The sequence below is a fragment of the Amia ocellicauda genome, chromosome 6 (genome assembly GCF_036373705.1).
Source record: "Amia ocellicauda isolate fAmiCal2 chromosome 6, fAmiCal2.hap1, whole genome shotgun sequence".
In the NCBI taxonomy this organism is placed as follows: Eukaryota; Metazoa; Chordata; class Actinopteri; order Amiiformes; family Amiidae; genus Amia; species Amia ocellicauda.
The window spans coordinates 46,893,816-46,916,747 of record NC_089855.1 but is presented as its reverse complement, the minus strand read 5'-3'; the positions used below and the strand labels follow the sequence as shown (position 1 = coordinate 46,916,747).

General features: G+C 42.2%; 1 protein-coding gene across 1 annotated transcript in view; it reads left to right on the top strand.

Annotated features, from left to right (window-relative positions):
* Nucleotides 1-5,537: 5,537 nt before the first annotated feature.
* Nucleotides 5,538-22,932, top strand: part of LOC136751893 (hemicentin-1) — a 38,280-nt gene continuing 20,885 nt past the window's right edge. Inside the window, exons 1-4 of the mRNA XM_066707645.1 lie at nucleotides 5,538-5,629; nucleotides 5,752-5,818; nucleotides 6,820-6,931; nucleotides 7,778-7,802. Of these exons, the coding sequence (XP_066563742.1) occupies nucleotides 5,538-5,629; nucleotides 5,752-5,818; nucleotides 6,820-6,931; nucleotides 7,778-7,802 (296 nt within the window). The remainder of the gene's footprint in view (nucleotides 5,630-5,751; nucleotides 5,819-6,819; nucleotides 6,932-7,777; nucleotides 7,803-22,932) is intronic.

The following is a 22,932-nucleotide window of genomic DNA, read 5'->3' as shown; positions in this document are numbered from 1 at the left end:
GTAAATTTGGTAAATGAAGATTTGTGGGCCAGATTGCCACGTCTGTCTCAGGCAAACTGTCTGCCAGAGTATTTGTTTGCCTTCCGAGCCTTATTTTCAAACCAAGATGGAAGTGGTGTGAATAAAGTCTATTCAATTACTCAGCAGCCAGTGCATCTACAAAAGAAACATTAATTAAATCTGAGCTATAGAAGAGATTAGGGAAGATGACAACACATATAGTCAGAGCATTAGGAGTTTCAGATTATTCTATTCCACTTATTACAGCATTCTACACATTTTCACTGAAGAACCACAAATGTACACTGAAATGTCTATTGATCTCAAAATGAAAGTTGAACAATAGCCACGTTGATACCAAATAGTTACATAGGTTCTTTCAGACAAATACATACAAATCTATTACATAATACTACTACTACTACTACTACTACTACTACTACTACTACTACTACTACTAATAATAATAATAATGTATTAATTTTGTAAAGTTCCTTCTCAAAGACTCAACCTTCTTTATACAAAATAAATAAATAAAATAAGATACATAAATTAAATCCTTATATATATAAACAACAAAATATATATATATATATATATATATATATATATATATATATATATATATATATATATATATATATATATATATACAAACTTTTATACTATGCAATTAAATGTTTTACTGATCATACCCCTGGCATTCTGTGCTTTATTTTAATAACAAGTGGGTGATTTCCGACACAGCTCCTGTCTTTGGTTGTGATGCTGCGAGCCTCGCTTTCACCACCAGTTTCTTTGTTTTCGTTTTTTTTTTTAGTTTATGAGTTTTGGCACTGTTTTGTCGTGAATCATAACTGTTAATTTATTATGATTATTACATAAATGATAGTGAAAATAATTCAACTTGTCATGTATATTTTATTTATCATAAAGAGATAATAGAACTGTTTGTTTCCGGTGTTTGCATCCACCATTTGCCATTTATTTTTGCACTCTGCCGCCAGTTGGATTATGGGAAATAGGTGTTGGAGAGTGTACTGTTTTATTAGTTTAGGTATTTTACATAACAATAATAAAAAAACATTCAAAATTGTAATACTTATGATTACAATTTTTAAAATCCATTTCTAAATTTCATTTAAAATGAATTCCTAAAAATTAAATGAATGCACTAGACAAATCAAAACCAGAACAACATATCAAAATGAAACAAAACAGTCTAATGCATTCTTTTTTTTTTAAAGGATGGTCAATACATCAGATAACTCATAAAAATAACAAAATATTTAAACAGTGTTTTAAAAACATTTTAAAACAATAACAATAATCAATATTATTTTCAATAATTAAAACAAATATTTTGACAATCAACCCTGCAGAGGAGGCCCTCACAGTCCTGATGGAGAGTTCTTCCTATGCTTCCCAGTGCTGATGCTCCACTCCGGACTGGCTCCTGTCTCTGGTGTACTGGCTCCCACCTCCACAGGCTGTGGTCTCCTAGTCAGTGCCCTCACAGTGTGTGGATGTTGTCTAGGTGCCAGCGCCTCGGCTCCTCACAGACCTGCAGAGAGAGAGAGAGAGAAACCGAGAGCCGGTCAGGGTGCACATGAGAAGCTTCACTCAACGTCTGTACCACTGAGACCAGCGTGTCAGGTTGGGCTCTGCTCCTGAGATGGGGGCCCAAGGACCACCGGACTAGACATGTTAGGAGGAGGAGTACCTTTCAGCTCCTTCCTCCCCACCTATTGATCTTCTTAACAAAATGGAAGGAGGGGGGAGTAGGGGTATCTCTTCTCCTCTCTCTTCTTCTCTCTTAACTCCAACTCTTCCTCCGTCACTGAGGCCTTGGCCCCCAACATCTCTGTGAATTTCTCCATGGCTCCTTCCTCCAGGTATGGAACTCCTGGAGGGTGAGACCGTGGAATGGCAGCTCCTCTGTATGTACAGTGAGGGAAAAAAGTATTTGATCCCCTGTTGATTTTGTACATTTGCCCACTGACAAAGAAATGATCAATGGTCAATGCGACTGGACCCTGGTCATGTATATTGACGTGGCACTGCGGTTGTGTGTCTCGGCCTTTACAGTAGGAGAGGTCTGGGCCTCCACCGCCGCTGTCCAGCCAGAGGTCCCGGCCACCGCCATCGTCCAGCCAGAGGTCCCAAATAGAAGAAAAGAGAGAAAAAAGAAAAAGTTACCTCCCCCAGTCCCGGCCTCACCTGCCGCCGAACCAGAGGTCCCGACCCTGGCCATGCACGCCGCCGAGCCAGAGGTCCCGATCCCGGTCCCGATCCTGGCTGCCGCTGCCGAGCCAGAGGCCCCGATCCCAGTCCCGATCCTGATCCCCATCCCAGCGGTCGCCGCCGCCGCCCAGCTCGAGTAGTTGCCAACTCTGCCCTCGACGGTCCCGGCGCCTGCGTCTACGGCTCCCAAGGCTTCCATGCCTCCTGAGGCATCCACGGCTCCGCCTTCTACGGCTCCGGCTTCCGCAACTCCGCCTCCTGAGCCTCCTGTGGCGCTGCCTCCCTCGGCTCTGCCTTCGGTCCCGTCTTCCACGGCTGCACTGACTTCCTCGATGCCGCCTCCAGTGTGTCCAGCACATCCTCCACCTGACCTGCACCCTGCCTCTGCCCGGTGGCCCTCTGCCAGACCTCCTGACCCCGCTCCCGTCCTGTGGCCGCATCCTGGACCCCCTGACCCAGTCCTGTCATGTGGCCATCCCCTTCGTGTCTGACCAGTTTCGGCTATGCCGATTGTGGAGGGGGGAGTACTGTCATGGTTTTCAGCCATCGCCCTCTATCTCCACTAGAGGCCGCTGTCTCCCTGTCTTTCCTTTTCCCTTCATTGTTCATTTTTCACCTATCAATCACCCAATTAACATTCCTGACACCCTTGTGCACTTCTGCTCGTGTCCTCTGTTTTCATTGGCTCTGCACCTTTCTTTCCTGTTCCTGATCCTTGTCTTAAACCCCTCACTCGGGGCGAAGTCTTGTCAGCACAGCTTACGACTCCGAGCCCTGTTTCCTCCGAGCCCTGTTTCCTCTCCTCCGACCATCACCAGTGACCTCGACCTCATCTTCGCCCAGGCCTTGTTTGCTCTGTTTGCCCAATCCCACGACCCCCGCCTGTGACCTCGACCATGACTCTGCCTTGCCTCTCTTGCCCTGATCTGCCGGTACCCGACCCACGCCTTCCTGATGATCCCTCGATCCAGCACTGCACCTGGGTCCTCTGTTCCCAAGCCCCGAGGCATACGTGACAGCCTGATTGCATTGTTGTTTTTGTTGTTTTAATTTGGGTGTTGGTTCTCTATGGACCTTGATTTCAAATGGTTAATTTTAGAATAAGAGTTTTTTTCTTAACTTAGTATATAGAGTTTGTGTATATTCTGGTTAGGAACACTTCATTTTAACATTATATATTAATAGTGGAAATCACTTGCAGATGTTATGCTCAAGGCCTTTTCAGTGGCACACCAGAAGGTGTAGTATCCTGACATCTTTTAACTGATATAATTAATATTCTGAATCAAAATGGCTTAACTTCAATCCTTTAGTTAACTCATTTACTAGTTTAAATTAATGCTAATGTCATGATGTACAACAGTCAAGAATGTGATGGCTGCCTTGGATTTTACACTAGATTTGTTACTATAATTACTTACTAGAAACAGCACTGAAACAATATCAGGATATGGCATGCGATGATACGCCAGAGATGTGGTAAGGGAAGACATATATAATGTATTACATTACTAAATTAACTTACTTTGAGTGAAATGTATATCTTTAGGTCTCAAATTTTGTATCAATATGACTGGTTTGAGAGTCCCTGGTGTGTGAAGTCTTAAGTGACTCTGCAGTTAAATCAATTAAATATACACAGTATATATAAATATATATGTAGTCACATCACAAGCATGAATCCTTCATCACTCCAGTCACCGTCTAGATGCCGCCCTCATCCCATTCTTTTGAATTCTCTTCCATTCAATTATTGAATTATCATCGTAGATTATTGCTAACATTACCTCACCTGACCCTGCTCATTAATGCCTTGTTTATACAACTTTGTTACTCACCTTTGTTGCAAAATCTTGTTTACATCATTGTAACATTTCTTCTCAGTTAAAGTGTTGACTCTCACTATCCTTCTCTCCACTAATGCCTTTTGGATTTCCCTCTTAGTCTTGATACACCCCATTCTTTGACCTATTGCCTTTCCACTCGACCAAGTATTTCGGATCCCCCACGCCAGGAGTTGTGTGCTGGTCCTGACCCCTCCCTATATCTGGTTCTGTGAGTTCAGATTTTTAACCATACAGCTTCCCTGTATAGTTGGAAACGCTGGGGCGTGTATTTATTGACAAACAAAACAAACAAACAAAAACCTGACCTGTCTCTGGACTCTCAAATATACATTAAGTGAAAACAACTGGCCAGGGACAGCTATGTCTGTTTACCCTGTAAAGAAACCTGCCTTTGTTTCCCCTTAGCACTTTGTTACCTGTTGTCTTTTCCTTGAGACTCTCCTTTGTAGTCCCTTCTCACCACTCCCTTTGTTCCCCATGTGCTTCTTATATAATTCTCCTCAAGTGCATAAAATTATCCTAGTACAACCAATTATAGTCTCTACCAAGATGGCCGCCTTGTCTTCAGCCTCCTTACCCTGCACCTTCCTCAACCTGCAGGGTCCCAGAGCCTCCCACTCCACCTCTGGGAATGTACACTCCATCACAATATATATATATATATATTGTTGTGTTTGTAGCCTTGGAGCACCTACACCATCAGATTGTATATAAATTAGTTTCCTCATGATTTGTTTTGAATGCTGAAACATCAATCGAAGACAATGATAAGTGCGAGAGTGTCACTGTGCTAGACGTGTGCATGAGTAGCGGTGTGTGTGTGTGTGTGTAGGAAGGGGGGTTTGTCTTATGCCTGTTATTACTGTCAGATACTCTTTCTTTCAGAAAAACTGTCAGCGTTTCCCAGTCTCTCTGTGAGAAGGAGGTGGCGTCTGTTCAACAAAGACAAGCCAAGATACTCCAGTGCCTACAGAAACTGTCTATTCCTTGTGATGTGGTATGCATTGTGATTGTGTGTAGGCTTCAGATCATTATCATGCTGGAAAGTACATCTGTCACAGAGGGTTTTATTGGCTCAAATTGAAATCCCTTTATCCCTTAATTCTGACATGAAAAACAGATTAAAAGCAGCCCCAATGTCCCTCCAAACTTCTCTTTGTTTATTTACCACCAAAATCTGTAATACCAAATATCTGTGTGTCCAAAAAGTATTATTTTTGTATCTTAAATGTAGTGTGTGTCATTGTATAATGTTAGTTTTATTATGATTTTACAACACACACAAGTGTCTGTAAATGTTTGGAGGATACGATCTAGATCTATATGTATATATGTATGTAAGTTATCTCTGTATGTAACCTTCATGTGTAAGACTCCCAGAGATTCTCTTCCTCAGGCTTACGTGCCCCCGATCGGAGTTCTCGGCTCTGGGGGGGGCTGCGTGCCATGGTGTCTCTGATGGGGACGCTGACTGAGCTGAAGACTCAGAACCTGCTGGACTCGATCCTGTACCTGTGTGGAGTGTCGGGATCCACCTGGTGAGTCTGCAGCACTGGGGTGTTATAATGACATGTGTAGCAGGGTGTGCAGTCTACAGTCACATCAGGAAGATCTGTTTTGCTGAGTGTGCTTGTGTGTGAGCCTGTGTATGTGGTTACAGGTGCATGTCATCTCTATACAAGGATAAGGACTGGTCCTCTCGAGTGGAGGAGACAGAGAAGAAGATGGTGAAAACACTCACAAAAGGAACAGTTTCATTTTTGACAATATTGAAAAGAATCGCAACAGCCTTGCTTGACGAAAACTGCTCTCTAACAGGTTTCTGGGCTGGCACTTTGGTTTATTCTTTTGTGAAAAAGGTAAAACATGCCTGTCAGTCTGGTCACATGTCTTTTCCTAGCTGTGTGTCTTTTTCTGTCTGTTTTTCTCTTTGAAGTAATTGAATAGTAAAGTAACAAAATAAAAATGAAGCCACATCCTCAGAGATCCTCTGATGGCACTTTGCTGGCACCATTCTGTAACTGCTTCTCCTCAGTAGGTAATCAACAGGGCCCACCGTTTTTTTTCATTTGTAATTCAACTGCTATGTCCTAGATGTTCGTGCAGCAATTTAAAGTAATTGAATAAGCAATTAAGAAATCATGATATTGCACCTCGACTAATTAGAAAAAAAAAACATTTTGTACAAATGGTTCTTGAATAAATTTGTTCAAAAGAATGAAGTTTACAGTGGCCTAATGTGCTCAGATTTCCTGTGAGTAACACTGTCAAAGCTATCCAAGCCCGGTGAATATGATACAAAACATGGCTGCTCTACACCAATCAAAATGTGAGCTTTTCACATTGAACCACGGACATAATGAAATTCCTTATACAGACCTCTAGTGCCATCTTGTGACCAGGTTTTGAAATGGACTAAGACAAGCATGCAAACTACACATATATGCTAAAATGTATTGAAATACAATTACACACCTTAAGTAACACAACTGTGCAATCTACAAGTCTTTATTCAAATCCACTGACATTGAAACACAGACCTCAGATAACACAGGCACTGAAACTATAAATGCATGCTAAAATCTGAAACCTGCTGACGCCACCAAGTTGCATACAGCTTCTAGTTATTTATAATAATATAAATAATACAAATTTTAAGAAGAAGAAGTAATAATATAAACACCTGCTTCTCCAGACTTGTAAATGGACATGTTTATTGATTTCCCAGGAGGATGAGAAAGCGCTCTCCCGTAACACAGATGAGACCATGGTGAATCCCTATCCAATCTACGCAGCCGTGGACCAGTGGAGACTGCAGAACAAGCACAAATATGACAAAGGTAAGACACACACAGTTAGCAGGGCTCCCAGACATGGCGACATCTGTAAATATTACTGCTGTAATAATAAGCAATAAAAAAGTCTAAGCCAGTGATGCATGTTAAGGTTAGTATATGATATGTTAGTATACATTTAAAAATATATGGCAGTACATGCCTGCTGTTGTCACCTCAGACCCTTCATTCCTATGTCATGAATGACTTTTGAAACAGTGCATCCTCCCACCCAACCAGAAGACCGCACACAGCTTTCAGAACCTGAACAGAGTGAAAAGAGACAAGGGTAATAGAGAGAACCCATCTGATTGGCCGTGGCACTTGATTTGTCTAGGTGGGGAGGGAAGCCTGAAAGGTATATGAAGAGTGTACAGTAAGGAAGGGTGTCTGGGGACATTGGAAGAAAAGTAAATGTTTCTCAGAATACAGAGTACAGATTGCCATGTAGAAAGACAGTATTAGTGGTAACCCTTATGCATGTTAACTCTGGTCCCCCCCATCTCTCTCTCTCTCTCTCTCTCTCTCTCTCTCTCTCTCTCTCTCTCTCTCTCTCTCTCTCCCCTCAAAGGAATATGGTTTGAGTTCACATGCCATCAAGCTGGGTACCCTGGTTATGGTGCTTTTGTAGACACATCAGTGTTTGGAAGCCACTTCATGGCAGGAGAAATGATGGAACAGAAAGATGAGATGGACATGCTGTATCTGCAAGGTCTCTAGCCCTTTTTTAACTCATGGATCTAAATCAGGGGATATGCCTGACAGGTATCTGGGTTTAGAGCAAGGGACCTCACCCCAAACTACAGTTCCTTTCACACAGTATCATCTTCTACCCGGGTCGACCCTCCCCAGGTTATGACAGTGTCAAGCAGGTCAAGTACACGCTTTCACACCCCAGGTTCAGTAAGTTAGATCTGCGGTCACACAGTGTGGAGATCCTTGTGTCTTGCTCTACCTGTATCAGTGCTGCTGAGGGAGGTTGCTCTTGACCCAGGTCACCCCACTTTCTGTGCTGCTAAAGAGGGGGTCATAAACTGGGCTGGTGTGCTAGTGTGAAAGGGGCTTAAGTAGTAGTAGAAGTATTTTTCAAAATAATGATTTTATGTAGGTACCCTGATTTGAATCTGTATGGGAAACAGACAAAGATGAATGGTGACATTTATGTATAATACGCATATTAAAAACTACACTATACTGCATAGACTTGAACTGTTTGATCACGCTTCTCTGCAGCTGTATGTGATACTGACTAGTTACATGGTCAAGGCAATATTATATATTTTTCTCTTAATGACGTGTATGAGGAATATATAACTTTCCTAAATTGAGGTCCAGGCCAACATGGAAAAGAGAAAGGAATGAGGTGGACAATGTATTAGATTCGAATTTTTCAAAATGAGGCGGTATTCAGAAGTGAGTTCGAATGTGTTTGTTTGTAGCCTTGGATCGTGTTCTGTTGGTATTTTGTTGGTTGTATTGTATTAGTGTTGTTTGGTTAAACCCTGTGTCTCCTTGAGCACCTGCACCATCAGTTCCTTTGTGATAGGAAGTTAGAGCCCCCTAGCCTTCTATTACTATACAGCACCGAGGGTAATATGGGGGTGGGGGTTTATTTATCAAAGGGAGGAACTGGGATAGACAGGGTTCGAACAAAGGGAGAGAAGTACAAAGCTGCTACTGTTTGATATTTCTGTTTGAATATAAAAAAACACTGCCTTTAACCCTTTTATTTCCCCCTTATCTTGTTCATGCTGCCAATGCAGGGTTTTAATATTATGCCAGATTTTTTCTACTGGTTTTATGTACTTAAAAATAAAAAAATCTGCCATATGAATGTTTTAAAGATTTTTGTTACCTCCCCATCGCTCGTGTTGTAGTTGGCGGCAGTGGTAGGATTCATGCTTAATCCAATGCAATTTTGAAATTCTGTTTTGAAATTACAAAATGCATGGTACAGACTTCAAGGAGATTATGTTCTTGTTCTAGATTGATATATTGGTTAAAAGATGTATTGATATAGTGATGCAGACCTGGAGATTGGGAGCATGATAAATCCACTGTATTGTGAAATTCTGCAAGACTTGAAAAAAGTATAATTTCACATAAAAATGTGTGTTAGAAATTGTTTGGTATCCTCGCCATGAAAATGGGTCATACATTTTCAGAAGACTGGTCTTAAAGTCTTAAAAGGGAACCATGTGAACATTTTTGAACATTTACTTACATATTACTTACTGTTGTCTGGTTAACGTATACGCAACAATTTTCCAGGGTTGGCAGGTCTGGTGATGTTTTAATGGTAGGTCTTGCTTAGCCCTGTCTGTTTCCATCACTGGCCTTTCACTCTTCTTTCTGTTTCTTTCCAGGACTGTGTGGAGACATGAGAGAGAACATTAAAGGATTATGGGTAAAATAAATTAAAAACAGCTGTCAGTTCCAACACATAAAGGTGCTGTATTAAATTCAGTGTTTTGAATCTGGACTGTGGTAAAGCTCAGTGCTTCTCAACCCTATTCCTGGGGGGTCCCCATTGGTGCTTTGGTTCCATCCCAGCTCTCAATTACTTAATTGAAATCTTAATTGAACAAATCATTTACTTAACTGTATTTTTTTCAATTTTTCAGCTTACAAAATGTTCAATAATTAAAATGATTATGTAATTTTCTAGTTAACTTGATCTGTTCAAAACAATGAAAAAGCTCTGATTAGCCAATGTATGAGTTTGGACCAAATCAAACCTTTGACCTAGCCACAAATCATACATTTCAAACTTGTACCCTATCATGTTTTGTTTTATAGCTAGTAGAAAGTGGCTTCTGACAATAAATCAAACCAGGATAAGGTGCAGGCTTGTGCTTAGCTGCTAGGTCAAAGTTTTGAATGGGTCCCACCCCTCTATTATGTTGCATATGTTGATGTCACCTGTGTACTAATGAAAGGTTTCCTGTTGCAGAGTGGATCTTCCATGCCATTTTTGATTGGGGGAACAGTTGAGTTAGAAAAACGGATGATGTCATTTGAGAAAGGTGAGGGACTGGGATGTTGGGATGTTGAAGCTGGATTTCTTCAGCCAAACCATTTTTCTTTTGCCATTTGACAACATCGTACTTTGTGCTGGTGCTGTTTGTACTGTTATGTGGGTCTCAGCCGAAATATGGATTGGAATGAGCCGGACAGATGACATAGGCAAAGGAATCTGCAGGAAAGGGGAACTTTTATTTACTAAGTAAATACACTGATAACAATTGGGTCAGTGTCCCAAAATTATAATAACTAAATATTGGCTATAGCAATATTCCACTTCTCCACTAGCCTAGGTAATACTGCTGCTACTTTCAACTGCTGCTCAACAGCTCTCTGCACAGGGCTGGATCTCTCCTTATAAAGCTTATTGAGCTAGCTTGAGGAAACTCCCCTCAGGTATACACCATAGTATTAACTTAATGCAGATGGAGTCTTCCAAGAACATGTATATTTCATTGAGTTTTCACATTCAAATGACAACAAATGATGTAATGATTCTCATCCATTATGGGAGGGAGAGAGCAAATGATATAAAACAACTGGGAGCTTACTGTAGATGAACACTGCCTTGCTTTACCATGGCTGCAGAAAGTGATTTTCAAAACAATATGGCTTTCATTTTCATTAACATCTTTCATCACAATACATGACTACTGCAAACAAGGCTGTGAATTTTGACGGCCTCCACTGCTTGGCTGAATTCGAATCAAACTCAATGAATTTAATGTGTTTATTTTAATGTATTTGTCCCTCTACTCTCCTCTCTCACTGACAGGCGTTCACTGTGATTGCAAGCACTGCACTGCACTCTTCCTATTACTCGAGCTACATGAGGCCTTTCATTCTGGGAAAGACTGCAAATCCACTCTCCACTCATTAATGTCCACCCAGGAAGGTAAGAGCTATTGTCATGTAACCTGAAACCAAAACGGATGCCTTTAATGAATAGATTCAGTTGTATCAGGCTATAGCTCTTGATAGTTTGTACATATGTATTTATTTTTAATAGATTTTTTCATAGCAAAGTGTTAATCCAGCCAACCAAATAATGCTGGGGTAATAAAGCGACCACATAATGACAGGACGTGGTGGCATCATAGATTTGTAGCCTCCACAGTATCCTCTCTAAAACAGAAAAGTGTATTATAGTATTATAGAAAATGTTCAACAAAATGAACTGTATTTATGCATGCAAAATAATATAAGTGATGCCTGATACGTATTCAAGTTTCGGGTAATGGGCAGACAATGTTCCTGACAGGGGAACTAGACTTCAGATGCATCACAACAGCTCTTGACTTTTAAAAATGTATTTTAGTTTCTTATGCTTTGCAATCTGCTACTTTAGGTTAAATTCCACCCCTGTGTTGTTCGCTAGTGTTTGTTGTATGATTCTATTTTAATAGACTATACATTTATCATTCTCTAAAAATGTTTGTGTTATGTTATTTTTCCCATGTCCCCATGTAAAGGGGAAGGCTATACACTGCTGTCGGACATTTTTGAAACATGGGAGGAGAAAATCGAGGAAGAGCAAAACATTTTAGTTTCTGAAATCATCGATCATTGTCTGCGGAACAATCCAAGGCAAGTACACAAACAAACAAAAAAAACTTTATTAAAAGGGACACTGTGTGGGTCCATTTTCAAGCTTTTATAATTGTCATCTGTTTTAGGGATTTCATATGAGGTGTATCAGCAAAGCAAAGCAAGCAAAGGATAATAAGCTGCAGGCAACAGTAATTTGTTGCTGAGGGGGGGCAGCTGTATTTCATAGGAAGGGAATAGGAATGCTTGCTCAATCTCACAATGGTGCACCCCCCAAAACTTGTAGGCCATGTGTGTCTGTGCACACTAGGGCTTTAACTGTTCCCAGACCCAGGTTTACATAATGGATAGAGTCTCAACTGTGTCTTATTACGCAGGCAGAGAAACATAGTATGCAACTGTGTATTTAACAGTTTGTACATGTAATATATACCTGTGAAAACACAGATTGTGCTTGTTTCTCCATGGGGTGGGGGGCTACCCATGTGATGTGGCCACTGAATGTATTTACTGAATAGACCTTAAAAGATGAAGATTGAGGGTAAGAGAGGCGCAAATAGTCAGTGGATTCAAGTGGTTATGCTTAATATAGTTCACTCAATGTCTGTGTTTTTGAAGATAATGCTGAAGAAATTAAGAAACTATTGAAGAAGCTTTGCACCCTTGTTACAAATTGGATCTGGGGAACAAAGTACAACTTCTTGCATGATTTGCTCCACCCAGGTGAGTACATGATGATGCAATACAATCCTGTTACATTCAGAAGAGTAATATTAAACACACTGTATAATACAGTACAGTGCCATACATTATACAATACAGACACCTATATTCTGGCAAAAGTATAAACATATAATAATTATAATATAATAATCAGTAATAATGAAGGGTTCTGAACAGAGGAATTGATGACATTGGGGGCTTAGTCCAAGTGGGGGGGTCCCGGGGCATATGATTTTCAAAGCTAAATATATCGATCTGGTGCACTTTTCTGCACATCTCAGCCACCATACAGGAACATTATTTTATCACTGGAAAAAGCACTGCCTCGACCATCTCTACCCAGGTTCTAACCACTTATTCACACTGGGTTTGTTTCAAACTAAATCGGTTCGGTTAGTTTGCTTTGAAACAATGTATCAGTCAGTGTGCTCGCTGTTCACACTTGTCTTGTGTACACTCAGGGTCATTTTCATGGTTCACTTTCATGTTTTCTCAGGACTTAAATCACTTCTGTTCACATTGCAATAATCAAGTGAGCTTGGTTCGTTTTGTATTAATTAAACACTGCATATTTACACTACCATTCAAAAGTTTTAGAACACCCCCATTTTTCCAGTTTGTATTTAAATTTAAGCAGTTCAAGTCCAGTGAATAACTTGAAATGGTACAAGAAATCTTTAAACCCTGGAACAGAGGAGACTACATGGGGACTTCAAAATCATGAAAGGCATCGACCACATCAAACCAGAGGAGCTTTTCCAGATCAGTAGGGACACATGGACCTGAGGACACGAATAGAAATGTAACACTTTACAATAAGGTACCAGTATAATTCATGAATTAATATATGAATACTATGGGATTTAAACTTCAATACATCATGAACGTCATCTGAGTTCTGATGTTGAGCACATGATCCCGCACTAACCCTAAGCCTAAAACCTAACCCTAACCCTGTTATACATGTGAACATCAGAACTCGGATGAAGTGCATGACATGTTAATGTGTTTATCCTGTGGTATTCATGCATTAATTCATGAGATATACCCGGTATTTATTGTAAAGTGTGACCAATGGAAACTGGGCTTCAAGACAGAAAACAGGTGACACTTCTTCACACAGTCGTTACAATCTGAACAAACCCCCCAGTGATGTGGTTGAAGTGACAATTTGGGAACATTTAAAAATAGACTGGATAGGATCCTTGGATCACTTAGTTATTAATGGACACCAAATGAGCACAATGGGACGAATGGCCTCCTCTCATTAGTAAACTGTCTTATGTTGTTATGTTCTTGTATGTGAATGGGCTCAATGCAGTGATGCTAGAGCACCGAGCACTGCACCCTGCAGCTCTCACACCAGTCTGTTCTTATCGATCCCTCTCCAGAGCTCCCAGATGAACTGATCCAAGATGACAAGATTCACCTGATCGACGCTGGCCTATCCATTAACTGTGCTTACCCGCTAGTCCTGAGGGCAGAGAGACAAGTTCAGCTCATCCTGTCCTTCGACTTCAGTGAGGGAGACCCATTCCTGGTTAATATACTGCCTTCTAGTGCAGTGAAAAACAACTGACAAGATCAACACAGTGTTATATAGAGTACAGCAGTGAGTGCAATGTAATACAGTAACATATAGAGCTGTATAAACACACTGTTAGTTAATGTGTGGTAGATCAAGACCTAAGTCATCTCATCCTGAACCTGGCTGTTTATTTAAAGTGTCATACACAAATGCCAAACAAGTACAGGATGATGCTTTATAAAACTGAACTGTGCAGTTCAATATACTGGAACAGATTACACCTTGACACAATGCCTTAGAGAGTCACAGGTGGAGTTCACGTGTACAGTGAGACAGTTTGCTCCATCCAAAGACACAATGACTCCTCTCTCCCTCTCGGGGATCATATTTTACTTTCCATGGTGAGTGCATTGAGATCTGGGGACCAAAGATTACTAGCAAAGATGAGGCTATGCTCATTGGGAGATCAGGCTTTCGCCAGTTATGTGCCTCATCTTTGGAACATGCTTCCCCTTGCATTAAGGGAAGCCCAAGCCCAAGATATTTGTAAATCAGTTTATTGTAGCATTATGTTGGGTGTATTTTGATAAGAGCATTTTTGCTCTGAGCTGATGCAGTGATCTAAAGAAGACCTCTCCCCTCAAAGTTATCAGATTTCCTTAAAGTGTGGAACTGGTTTACATCAAAGTGACAGTTTTGGGAAGATGGCACCGAGAATAGGCCAAATAGTTTGGAATCCTGCTGTGAGATGTCTGGAGGAGGGGGCCTGTAGGTAATAAAAACTCCTTGAAGTGGACGAGAGCCGAAATCCCGACATAGAGCTACGAACCCGGGCCAACCGGCAATTCCAAAAGATGGCATGGATTGACATCGGTCATAAATCAACCCCCCCTCCAATAGGACACTGGGGGCTGAAACCAAAATCCAATCTCACAAACCCAAGAACCAATCACCTATTGATCTGACAGGCGTATAAACAACAGCGCACGGTCTCTCTCTCTCTCTCTCTCTCTCTCTCTCTCTTTCAAATAAAGAACTTTACAGACTGCGCTGCCCGCCTGTGCCCACCTGATCAGTGGAGTTATACAACTGGACAATTGACTGAGTCGACTAAATACAAAAGTGTCAGTCATTTAAATAGCTATTGAGTCTTAAGAAACTTGACCCTTGGAACCGAACTGGGCCCTGATTTCCTCAAAGACATTGTCTTCAAATAAGAACTTCCAGGTGCATCGACTGAGTGGAAGTTCTTGGACAAAGCCCAACCGGACTGCCTTTGTTCCAAACCACATGGAACTCGTGCCGTGTGCTGTTATCTGAGCCCGAAGACAGAGAGGCCTCTCTGCGACGAAGTTCAGATAAGTTTAGCAGTTTGAAGTTTGTGATTCATGACAATTGAGAAATCAATTAGAAATGTTAATCTGTGATTCATAACTCTAGAATGTGTAATTTCATTTAGTTTTCTTAAATATAAATGTGTGTTGCATTCAACTGTTTTGTTGACAATATAAGAAATAAAATTAAATAAATAAAATAAAATAAAAACGCCAAGAAATATCTTCTCATTCCTGTTTAACTGTTTAGCCTGAAATTGACACACGTTAATAGACACTAGATTATTGGTGGCCCTGCCTATCCTTAATCATTGAATAATAATCAGTTAAGGGAAATTGTGGTAACAAGTAATGATAGGATCTTTCTCGGCACCTAAACATAAATGTGACTGATATATACAGTGAGAGAAAAAAGTATTTGATCCCCTGCTGATTTTGTACATTTGCCCACTGACAAAGAAATGATCAGTCTATAATTTTAATGCTAGGTGTATTTTAACAGTGAGAGACAGAATAACAACAACAAAATCCAGAAAAACGCATTTCAAAAAAGTTATAAATTGATTTGCATATTAATGAGGAAAATAAGTATTTGACCCCTTTGACTTCGTACTTGGTGGCAAAACCCTTGTTGGCAATCACAGAGGTCAGACGTTTCTTGTAGTTGGCCACCAGGTTTGCACACATCTCAGGAGGGATTTTGTCACACTCCTCTTTGCAGATCCTCTCCAAGTCATTAAGGTTTCGAGGCTGACGTTTGGCAACTTGAACCTTCAGCTCCCTCCACAGATTTTCTATAGGATTAAGGTCTGGAGACTGGCTAGGCTACTCCAGGACCTTAATGTTCTTCTTCTTGAGCCACTCCTTTGTTGCCTTGGCTGTGAGTTTTGGGTCATTGTCATGCTGGAATATCCATCCACGACCCATTTTCAATGCCCTGGCTGAGAGAAGGAGGTTCTCACCCAAGATGGCCCTGTCCATCGTCCCTTTGATGCTGTGCAGTTGTCCTGTCCCCTTAGCAGAAAGTTGATGCCAAAGAGCTCGATTTTGGTCTCATCTGACCACAACACTTTCACCCAGTTTTCCTCTGAATCATTCAGATGTTCATTGGCAAACTTCAGACGGGCCTGTACATGTGCTTTCTTGAGCAGGGGGCCTTGCGGGCGCTGCAGGATTTCAGTCCTTCACGGTGTAGTGTGTTACCAATTGTTTTCTTGGTGACTATGGTCCCAGCTGCCTTGAGATCATTAACAAGATCCTCCCGTGTAGTTCTGGGCTGATTCCTCACCGTTCTCATGATCACAAGGTGAGATCTTGCATGGAGCCCCAGACCGAGGGAGACTGACAGTTATTTTGTGTTTCTTCTGAAGACTCTGTACAGGAAGTTGAAGAAAGTGTTTTGTGATAATTATTTAATGTTTTGTATTGGTACTAGCATTGGTACCAGATTAGATTTAGCAGGACAAGTAAAGGGTCAACAAGGTCGATTTGTTAGAAACTCCTGTTGGTAATGAAAGATTACACAGTGCCGAAATAGCCTACAGATGTCTGCTGTGAATTTGTTTATGGCTTAATCGTTTCTCCAGATAAGGCAGGAATTGTTTCTGTTACTGAGCGATTGACACTAGGTAAATGAAGACCGTGGGATCGCATCTTCCTAGTGCACATCAAAGACGGACATCTGCTTTTTGTATCCATCACCTCTTCACGGGAGGACAGATCGTAAACGGACCCGGACCTGTATCTTCTGATTGGATGAACGTCCATAAGATGTTACGTCATTTTTCCTATAAAGTTGTACTCATGTCTGTAAACATTAAGCCTCACTGAAGGAGTTATTCCTGACGTGGAGCTTCCGAGCGGCTCGATTAAAGTTCTGTTTGCTTTGTCTCCGCGACTCTCCACTTATTTCAGACTCGGTTCTACACTTCCATTTGTGAATAATCACACCAACTGTTGTCACCTTCTCACCAAGCTGCTTGGCGATGGTCTTGTAGCCCATTCCAGCCTTGTGTAGGTCTACAGTCTTGTCCCTGACATCCTTGGACAGCTCTTTGGTCTTGGCCATGGTGGAGAGTTTGGAATCTGATTGATTGATTCCTTCTGTGGACAGGTGTCTTTTATACAGGTAACGAGCTGAGATTAGGAGCACTCCCTTTAAGAGAGTGCTCCTAATCTCAGCTCGTTACCTGTATAAAAGACACCTGGTAGCCAGAAATCTTGCTGATTGATAGGGGGATCACATACTTTTTCCCTCATTAACATGCAAATCAATGTACAACTTTTTTTAAATGCGTTTTTCTGGATTTGTTTGTTGTTATTCTGTCTCTCACTGTTAAAATACACCTACCATTAAAATCATAGACTGATCATTTCTTTGTCAGTGGGAAAACGAACAAAATCAGCAGGGGATCAAATACTTTTCTCCCCTCACTGTACAAAGGGGAGATCCAATAATCGTAATCAAAGACAGTCCAGAGGTAAATCGATTGGACAGACAGGCAAAAACAGAGAGATCCAAAAGGGGAGGTTGTAAGGAACAAGCAAGAGGTCAGAAACACTAAGAGGCATGCAACAGGGGAATGCTTAAAAATGACTCTGGGAAGAAGACAAGATTAGCAGTGACTAACCGGCAAACGGGTTTAAGTGCAGGGCAGAGTGGAGTCAGTGGAACTGGTAGGGAGAGGTAGAACCAATGAGTGCAGAGGGATGTTAGGCCATTGCACATGGTGATGTGGAATGTTAATTGAATGATTGGTAATTTGGTGAGGGAGACTGGCTAGTATTCAGGTGACGAGGATGAACAAGTGCAGCGAGCAGGCCTGGCAATAATAAAACAAATGAAAATGGCATGGACAAAAATGATGGCACCCTCAACCTAATATTTTGCTGCACAACCTTTACAGGCAATCACTGCAATCAAATATTTTCTGTAGCTCTCAATGAGACTTCTGCACCTGTTAACAGGTAGTTTGGCCCACTCTTCCTGAGCAATCTGCCCCAGCTGTCTCAGGTTTGATGGATGCCTTCTCCAGACTGCAAGTTTCAGCTCTATCCATAGATGTTCCATAGGATTCAGATCAGGACTCATAGAAGGCCACTTGAGAACAGTCCAATGTTTTGTTCTTATCCATTCTTGGGTGCTTTTAGCTGTGTGTTGGACCCATGACCTGTGACTGAGAGAGAGCTTTCTGATACTGGGCAGTGCATTTCACTCCAGAATGCCTTGATAGTCTTGATTTCATTGTACCCTGCACAGATTCAAGGCACTCTGTGCCAGGTTCAGCAAAGCAGTTCCAAAACATAACCGAGCCTCCTCCATGTTTCGCTGTAGGCATGGTGTTATTGTCTTTAAAAGCTACATTTTTTCATCTGCGAACATAGAGCTGATGTTACTTGCCAAAACATTCCAGTTTTGACTCATCTGTCCAAAGCAAATTCAAGTCTGGATTTTGTATGTTTTTCTTTCAAAAGTGGAGTCCTCCTGGGAGGCCACTTTCACTCAAAAAGTGATGGATGGTGCAATCAGAAACTGACATACCTTCACCTTGGAGTTCAGCTTGTATCTCTTTGGCAGTTATCCTGGTTCTTTTTCTGCCATTCAAACTATCCTTCTGTTCAATCTGGGGTGAATTTTCCTCTTGTGGCAAAGCCCAGGCAGGTTGGCTACAGTTCCATGGATCTTGAACTGTTGTCACAGGAACATCAAGCTGTTTGGAGTTGGTCTTGTAGCCTTTACATTTACCATGCTTGTAAATTATTTTCTTTCTGAACTCCTAAGTTTGAAAAATCACTATCATCTAATTATGTATTATCTTTTCTAAGGGGTACCAACAAATTTGTCCAGGCCATTTTAGAATATGTTTGTAGAATGAGCAATAATTCATCTATTTTCACAGCTTCTTTGCTTTATGCTATGACATACCAAAGGCATGCAAGTATACATGATGCAATAGCTTTTAATTTAATCACTTTTCAGGAGGAATGAAGCATTATTTCAATGAGCTGTAAGGGTACCAACAAATTTGACTACGTCTGTATTTAGTGCTTCTTGTCAAGATGTTAGGTCAAAGTCAAGGGCCAAAGGAAAGGGAGCATAGGGGAAATCAAAATAACAATATGAGTAATAGTAACACAAGATGTATGTTAAAACATTGTAAAGTGCTGTATTACAGGAGAGTAAGGGACTAATATTACAAGCACTGTCTGAAAAGATGCATCTTGAGTAAGCGCCGGAAGGAGGTCAAGGACTCGGCTGTTTTGACTTCAGTGGGAAGGTCGTTCCACCATTTAGGGGTCAGGGATGAGAAGGAGCGGCTCTGGAGGAAGGGGAGTGGAGGGGAGGCAGAGTTAGTCTTCTGGCACCGGAAGACCGCAGTGGTCTGGAGGGGATGTATGGAGAGATGAGTGACTGAAGGTAGCTTGGTGCAGTGTGGTCAAGACAGCGGTAGGTGAGGGTCAATGTCTTGAACTGTCGGGAGCCAGTGGAGGGAGCGGAGCAGTGGAGTAGGGTGTGTGAATCGTGGCAGAGAGACACCAGACAAGCCGCAGAGTTCTGGATGAGCTGGAGCGGCAGGTAGTAGATGCAGGCAGGTCGGCCAGGAGGGAGTTGCAGTAGTCCAGGTGGGAGAGGACCAGTGACTGGACGAGCAGCTGAGTTGAGTAGTTGGTGAGGAAGGGACGGATCCGGCGTATGTTGTTCAGGAAGAATCTGCAGGTGCTTGTCTGCCTGGTGATGTGCTGGGTGTAGGAGAGCGCAGGATCATGGGTGACTCTTAGGTTTTTAGCAGAAGAAGAGGGAGAGAGTGGATTTCAAGTGGATTGAGATAGAGAGATCAGCAGAAGGTGAGGAAGCGTGGAGAAAAAAGAGGAGATCTGATTTGAGAGGTTGAGCTTGAGGTGGGGCAAGTGCATCCAGGCGGAGATAGCAGATAAACAGGAAGAGTTGCAAGAGGGAATGAGACGGACGGAAGAGGGAAAAGACAAGAAGATCTGGGCATCATTTTCATAGAAGTGGTAAGAAAAACCATGGGATGTGATGAGGGGCCCAGGGAGCGAGTGGAGAGAGAAGAGAAGCAGTCCCAGGATGGAGCCTTGGGGTACACCTGTGAGGACAGGTTGGGGGGTGGATGAGGAACCTTACCATGTCACTTGATAGGTCTGGTCGTTGAGGTCATTCAGGAGCACAGCCTCAGTGGAGTGAGCTGTGTGGAAGATGGAATGCAGAGGATCCAAGAGTGAGTAATGGGAAAGAAATGCTGAGAGCTGACAGTGGACAACACAGTCAAGGGTTTTTGAGAGGAAGGGGAGTAGGGACACAGGGTGGTAGTTCTGAGGAGAGGTGGGGTCAAGGGTAGGGTTCTTGAGGAGTGGTATGACAGTAGCTTGTTTAGAGGGGAAACAAACACAGATGAGTGAGGAGTTGAGGAGGGAGGAGATAAAGGGGAGTAGATCAGGAGCGGTCACTTGGAGGAGGGTCCAGGGCACATGTTGTAGGTTTGTGACCTAGGAGGAGAGAGGAAAGTTTAGAGTCCAAGAGAGGTGAGAATTAAGAAAATAAAGGTTGGTAGGTGGGAGACATGGGTGTGATGGGAGTGGAGGGGGGACTGTTGAAGAGCTTGCTGCTGTGTGTGATCTTGGAGGAGAAGAAGGAGGCAAAATTATCTGCAGTGAGAGATGAGGGAGGAGGGGTGGGGGGCGAAGAGGTAGGCGAAGGTAGAGTAGAGTTTGCGGGGGTTGTTGACGGTGGATTCAAAGAGTGATTGGAAGTAAGACTTCTTGGCTGAGGTGAGTGAGGAGGAGAATGTGGACAGAAGAGAGTGGTAGAGTTCGAGGGCAGCTGGGAGTTTGGACCTTTTCCACTTCTGTTCAGCGGCATGCAGACTGGATCAGGTTGAGTAGAGAATGGAAGAGATCCAAAGCTGAGGCTGAGGCTTTTTTATTCTACAACTACACCACTGGAGGTGACTACATATTTTGGTGGAACTATTATTCCACAAAAGTAAAACCTGTTGTTGTGGTGGAAAATGATCCAGTATCGTCTGCACCACCCTTCAAAGTTAATGTATTTTCAGTGTTGGTGGCATCTATAGTGGAGTTTACTTGTGTGTTTACAAATCATTTACAAGAGTATTTGTGTTTCTCTGGGCCGTTTTTCTTGACCACATAACTGATGCCAAACGTGCCCGCGCATCATCACTTCAAGAGTTAAAACCCCTGCATGTCAACTCCCCTGTAATGCTCATCGCAGCAGCTACTGCCTAACAAAGCTGAGATGCTTGTGTTTTTTAAATATAATTACTAGCCTAAACTACATGTAAGTTGTAAAGTGACTAGTAATAAGAACTTAAGAAATCATGTTGAACATGTTGAACAGTTAATTCAAAATGGCTGACGACCTGCAATTGTTATAGTTTGAAAAGTGAAATAATATTAATACAAGTACTCCCTTACATTCAATTTTAGGACTATGAGCTGATGTTTTTCCAGCTCTATTTCACATTTACAGCATTTAAATAAAATGTGTTAATTTTTTTTTTAAATTAAAAACTGTAGCAAATTGATTTTACAGTAATACTGGCAAATGCAAAATACCCCTCAGCCTACAACTCAATACACTACATCTGCATCCACATTTGCATCTTCATTACATGGATTTAATGCTTTAAAATCTGCATTCGACGGATGCAGATTTCTGTCAGCTCCATCATACCCCTAGCCAAGAGTTGTGCTGCGCTGGGGAGTGGATGTGTGCCCCCCCAGCTCTACCTGCTGGACTACAATGGCATCATGTGGGCTTCAAATACTTGGGGGTGCACCTGGGGGATGAAGCTTCCAAGGAGAAGAACTAGGAGGGTGTGTTGGAGGGGGTGCAAGGGAGGCTGAACCTCTGACACTGGCTGCTTTCTCAGTTGTCCTACAGAGGGAGGACACTGATTATCAATAACTTGGTGGCTTCGCTTCGGATTTATTTTGAGACAAGCTCCCGGGAGGAGGGGGGCAGGGTCTGATTCATGTCAGCAGCAGGGTGCAGTGCAGTGCATCAGTGCATCATAGAAGACCCCGCCCCGCCTGGGGGAGCCTGTACAAGCCTCCACTCCCCAAGCACTCACCAAGTGGAGGCCTCTGCATGGCGTCACCACAGCAAACTCTTTTACCTCACTGTGGGTAGAGAGAGATGCTTTTTCACTGTTTCTGCCACTGCCCTAGATTAGAGCTGCTGTTCACTCTGCTGGAGGGGCTGTTCAAGCAGCTAGGACAAATTTTCTCTCTCACTGTGTTTATTTTAGGAGTACAGTACAGGCAGTGCCACAGACATGTTTGTCAATTAACAAACCTTCTAGTGAGGCAGGCTAACCTGGCAATCCTGAGCAGTAGGAGAAGTCAGACACAACTCGAGCAGCAGCAGTGTGCACTCTCCTGCTTTGTCTCTCATGCGCTCCAGGGTGCGACTGGAGTACAGTTTGAACAGTTTGACAGGAGACCTGGACCCCTTTCTGTGGATGTGGGGGGTTGGGGAAGCCCTCTGTGCCATTGGATTTGAACACTCAAACCAACTGGTTTTATTAATCTGAATCTTTTAATTGTATCATGTGTGCAGTGTTTTTTATTGAGGGTTTTTAGAATGGGATGGGTTCCTATGTCAGAAACATCTTCATGTTTTGTATGTGTTTCTAGGTCGTTTTTAGTGTCTTGTAAGGTATAATCTAAATCTAGTCTAAATCTAAAAATCTCTCTCATTCTCTCTCACAGTGTCAGCTTGTAACACCCACAATGTTACATAAGTGGGTGGTTAAACAGCCACCTGTCCTTTTAACTAGTTAGTAGCCTGGCCAGGTAAAACCTTCACT